Below are 4,599 nucleotides of genomic sequence, written 5' to 3'. Positions count from 1 at the left end.
TTTTCTCGGTTAAGGATTAAAACCACTATCAACTTCTGAAATATGATGAGCACTGAATAAAATAAACTGTTCAGAACGTGCTTGCGTAATTTATTGGGTAAAGTCCTTTCAGAAGTTCCTTATTATTCTACACTGAAAGTAAACCTACAACAACAACAACAACAACAACAATAACAATAATATAAACGAGAATTATACAGTTTATAATCAATATAAAACATGTTTTTTGCAAATTAATAGTTGTGTTTCTAATAAACGTGGGACGAATAAACGTTTGGTCTGTCAGGTGCTCGCTTACGTCATCGTGGCGAAAGAATGTGAAGGGGCAACGTGAGAGTACTTGACATCTCCATTACTGTTAAGTCCGCTTTGGCTCTATCATCTGTGGGGAAATTCGTGACAGAAGTCATTTAACTTCCTTCGAAATGCATCCGTTTCCTGAGAGGAAGTAAGTGATTCCAGATCTCCTCCACAGACAGCTAGGATGGGACTGACCTCGACCGATAAATACAATTTGGTACTGTTCGCGCTGGAATTAGGTGAGACAGACATTTAAACTCGAATGGAATTACTCATTCTTTGTTTGTATGTAATGTAAAAGTCACAGCTTAGTTGAATTTCTCAGTTAATTTGGATGAAGTTTACTTTACGCATTGGTTATGAATTATTCACAAGCATTTTTAGGATGAAAAATTGAGTGTAATGTTCTGACTAATTTAATATATTTTTTTGTATTTCAGTTTCATTAGCTCAGACAGCATGTGCTGGAGGAACATGCGAAACTATATTTAAAGGTTTCTCCGACTGTCTACTCAGTCTTGGAGAAAATATGATGAACTATCCCCAAGAGCTGGACGACAGAGAAAACCTTCAGACCATCTGCTCGTAAGTATACACTGTACGCTAGCATCTTTGAAGAAAGGCTACTAAGCATCACATAACTGGTAATTTGTCGTATCCTAAAATTGAGCCCATGCCATCCATGACTATTTTATTTGTGAGGGCTAAATGAGAGTGTGTTTATCCTCATGCAGATATTGGGATGACTTCCACTCTTGTGCCTCCACCGCAATCGCAGACTGTCAAGAAGGAGCTACAGACCTTTGGGAAAAACTAAAACTGCAGTCGCGGAGCTTGAACTATCAGGGAAGCTTGTTTGAATTATGCTCTGGGAATGATGGAGCATCTCTAGTTTTATTACCTCTGGAACTGAAGATACTGCTGATGTGTTTCTCCACACTCATTTCTTGGCTTGCTTTTGAGTAACAAACACAAAGATCTGAGCTGAAACAAGTTACTAAATGGATATTATGCACCCCTGTCTCTCTTGGAATGAAGCAATTCGTGTTTTGATGTACAGTATGCGATGTATGATGAATATAAGACATCATGGCACTCTTTTGAAAAATTGGTGTTAAAGAATTCCAAAATTTGGATTTTAAGTAGGAGCTGTTTTAAACCGTTTATTTAATTTGAAGTTAACCCTCTCAAGGCAGGCGTTACAGATTTGCAACAGTTAAAAATTAACTACCTTATTACTCCAGAAACATATTTTATATTTAGTTTTTTTTTTTTTTACTCAGAAGTACCACTGCAGGGCTTGGTTGTCCATTAGCAACAAACAGTTACCCCACTTGCTCACCAGATGACACAAAAGACAAAAACTGTTTCTTGGAGTACCACATGACATAGTGACTTGGAAACATGACCTACTCAATCAGGATTTGAGATATTGGATTTGGATGCCATATTGTTTTTGTTGTTGTTCTGCCACAGAAAAGCAATTTGTTGCATTGTTTGAAAAGTTGTACATAAAAAGTTATTGTTCATATCGTATTCAGTCGTCAGTGTCTAATTACCACACTGGGCCAATGTTGCAAATCTGCAACATCCCAGAACGCCTTGCATGTGAAGGTCTCTCTAAAAAAAGTCAGGATTCTATTGTACTACCCTATATGATAATTTTCCCCAAATATCAGATTTTTCTTTTTTTAAAACTTAGTTTGAGCCTGAGAGGGTTAAAATACATGGCTATGGTGTAATAACAACTAACATTCGGAATCGAGGGGTAAATAATAGCATGTTTTTATACAAAATATGATTATTATAATCATCAAATGGTCAAATTTAACATCCTGTAAATCAAAGACCATCTGTTCAATTAGGAAAAGCGGACTTTTATTTATACACTAATACTTTCAAAATTAAAATGCCAGTTTCAGTACCATCAATTATAGAGGTGTCTTTTCTGATGCTGAATCTCGAACAAATGACGTACAAATCAAATAAATCATGCAACTGTTTGTGTTAAGAGCCAATATTTTCTTGAAATGGCACATTCTGTTGTGTTTTGGTATTATAATTCATTTAAGTAGCTTGAATAACTGATTTTAAAACTGTAAAAAGCAGGTATTTATTACTTAACAAATTTTACCACTGCATATTTTTATATAAATTGTACATAAGCTGTTTTTTGTAAGCTTATAAATGCCTTCAAATAACATTATAGGATGTTTGTCTTTGCTCTGACAACTTTAGATGTTCAAAACTGAACTCAGTAATTTAGCAAAGTGACTTTTTAACAAATGTGTACTAGAATTGTTCTGTAATTACGCAGATTTATTTATTAGTGCAAGTTACTTTTGATTAAATGTAATTAAATACACTCAATCCCACACTGAGAATTGTGTAAAAAGGCTGTAAAAAGTTTATTATTTAATTATTATTTTACACTTAAAATAAACCTACATAATAATAATAATAACAATAATAATAATATGAATGAGAAACTTTGCAGTTTACAATCAATATAAGATCATGTTTTTTGCATATTAATAATTGTGTTTTTAATAAACGTGCCACGTTTCATTTTAATTCTCGTAAGAACCTTCAAAGAACCTTTCCTAAAAGAATCTCTTTTTTTCTTATTGATTACAGAATACGTTCTCTATATATTCTGCTATCAATGCCAGTAAAACACCTTTATTTTTAAGAGTGTATATTTTTCACAGAAGCTGAGCAATTGCATGTGTTTATTTAAAGTTACAGAGCCTCCAGCGTTCCTCTTTAATGAAAGCAGAAACCTGAACATCTGTCTAAAGCCATGCGCACACTATAGCACATATTAAAACAGATGAAACGGGATGGAATGGCAGGAAAAGCACAGATGCTCTTTTTCCTGTGAATCACGGCCCTCAAAATAGGACCACGGCCTGGTTATTAACACGTGCAGTGCTGAGGGTCCGAAGCGTTCCCCAAAGGCATTCATTGACTCAAGCACATCTGTCTTTTTGTTTGCTATATAGCCTAAACAAAATAACCTCTCATTCAGTCACCCTGAGTGTAGAATACACCATCCTGTATGTGGGATACGTTGCGTGTGTGTGGAAAGTGGAATAAGAGTTGCTTGAATTATTTAATCAATATCGTTTGCAGTTCTTACATGCAAATGACTCGTCTCTGCACTGTCTATGCTAATTCCAGAGCAGAAAATGAAAGCGACTCATGAGTGTTTAATTATTTAGAGACTCCTCTGGACCCGGGACAGCTTCAAAAACACAATAATGCACTCAGTTTGGCATGAACGCTTAGTATGTGCTTTTTTTGGCATTAGAAGTAGGTTTTTCTCAGAAATGTTTGCTTTTGGAAAACATTGTCTATAAAATGGCTATGTTAGAGTGGCATGATTGTGGGTATAATAAGAATTATGTTTTTTTTTTAATATACAGGGTTGACCATTTATAAGGATACACCTTAATAAAATAGAAATGGTTGGTGATATTAACGTCCTGTTTGTGGCACATTAGTATATGTGAGGGGGCAAACTTTTCAAGATGACCATGGTGGCCATTTTGAAGTCAACCATCTTTGATCCTACTTTTGTTTCTTCAATAGAAAGAGGGTAATTTGACAGATCAAGTCATAGACAATTGCCTTCAGATGACCCCAAAGATAAAAGTCCAAGGGAGTCAGATCGGCAGACCTTGGGGGACATTCAACTGGCCCACGACAACCAATCCACTTTTCAGGAAAATGTTCATTTAGAAATGTTCGGACCTGACACCTATAATGTGGTGTTGCACCATCTTGCTGGAAAAACTCAGGGAGCGTGCCAGCTTCAGTGCATAAAGAGGGAAACACATCATCATGTAGCAATTTCAAATATCAAGTGGCATTGAGGTTTCCATTGATGAAGAATGGCCCCACCCACTATCTTTGTTGTCTATGGTGTGAAGATACAAGATGTGCAGCACCTGAAATTACGGATACTGGAAGCCTGTGCTGGCATTTTTCCTGCAGTCTTGCTATTAGTGTGTGAAGAGTGGGAGAAGAGGATTGCATTGACAATCCAACACAATGGGCAGCATATTGAACATTTTATAAGTGGTCAGAAACGTGTAAATAAATCATAAAAAGAATAAAGTTATGTTAAAACCAAGCACACCATTGTTTTTCTTGTGAAATTCGTAATAAGTTTGATGTGTCAAATGACCCTCTTCCTATTAAAGAAACAAAAGTTGGATCAAAGATGGTCGATCTTAAAATGGCCACCATGGTCACCACCCATCTTGAAAAGTTTGCCCCCTCACATATACCAAT

General features: G+C 35.8%; 1 protein-coding gene across 1 annotated transcript; it reads left to right on the top strand.

Annotated features, from left to right (window-relative positions):
* Positions 1–354: 354 nt before the first annotated feature.
* nrn1b (neuritin 1b) lies at positions 355–2,227 on the top strand. Its single transcript, NM_001006007.1, is given in 3 exon segments — positions 355–539; positions 741–885; positions 1,035–2,227. Coding segments are annotated over 3 exon segments (432 nt in total). The 5' UTR covers positions 355–484; the 3' UTR covers positions 1,267–2,227.
* Positions 2,228–4,599: the final 2,372 nt, after the last annotated feature.

This window comes from Danio rerio, chromosome 2 (genome assembly GCF_052040795.2).
Source record: "Danio rerio strain M-AB ecotype USA chromosome 2, GRCz13ab, whole genome shotgun sequence".
Classification (NCBI taxonomy): Eukaryota; Metazoa; Chordata; class Actinopteri; order Cypriniformes; family Danionidae; genus Danio; species Danio rerio.
Note: the sequence above shows the minus strand (reverse complement) of the source record. Positions and strands in the feature narration are given on the sequence as shown.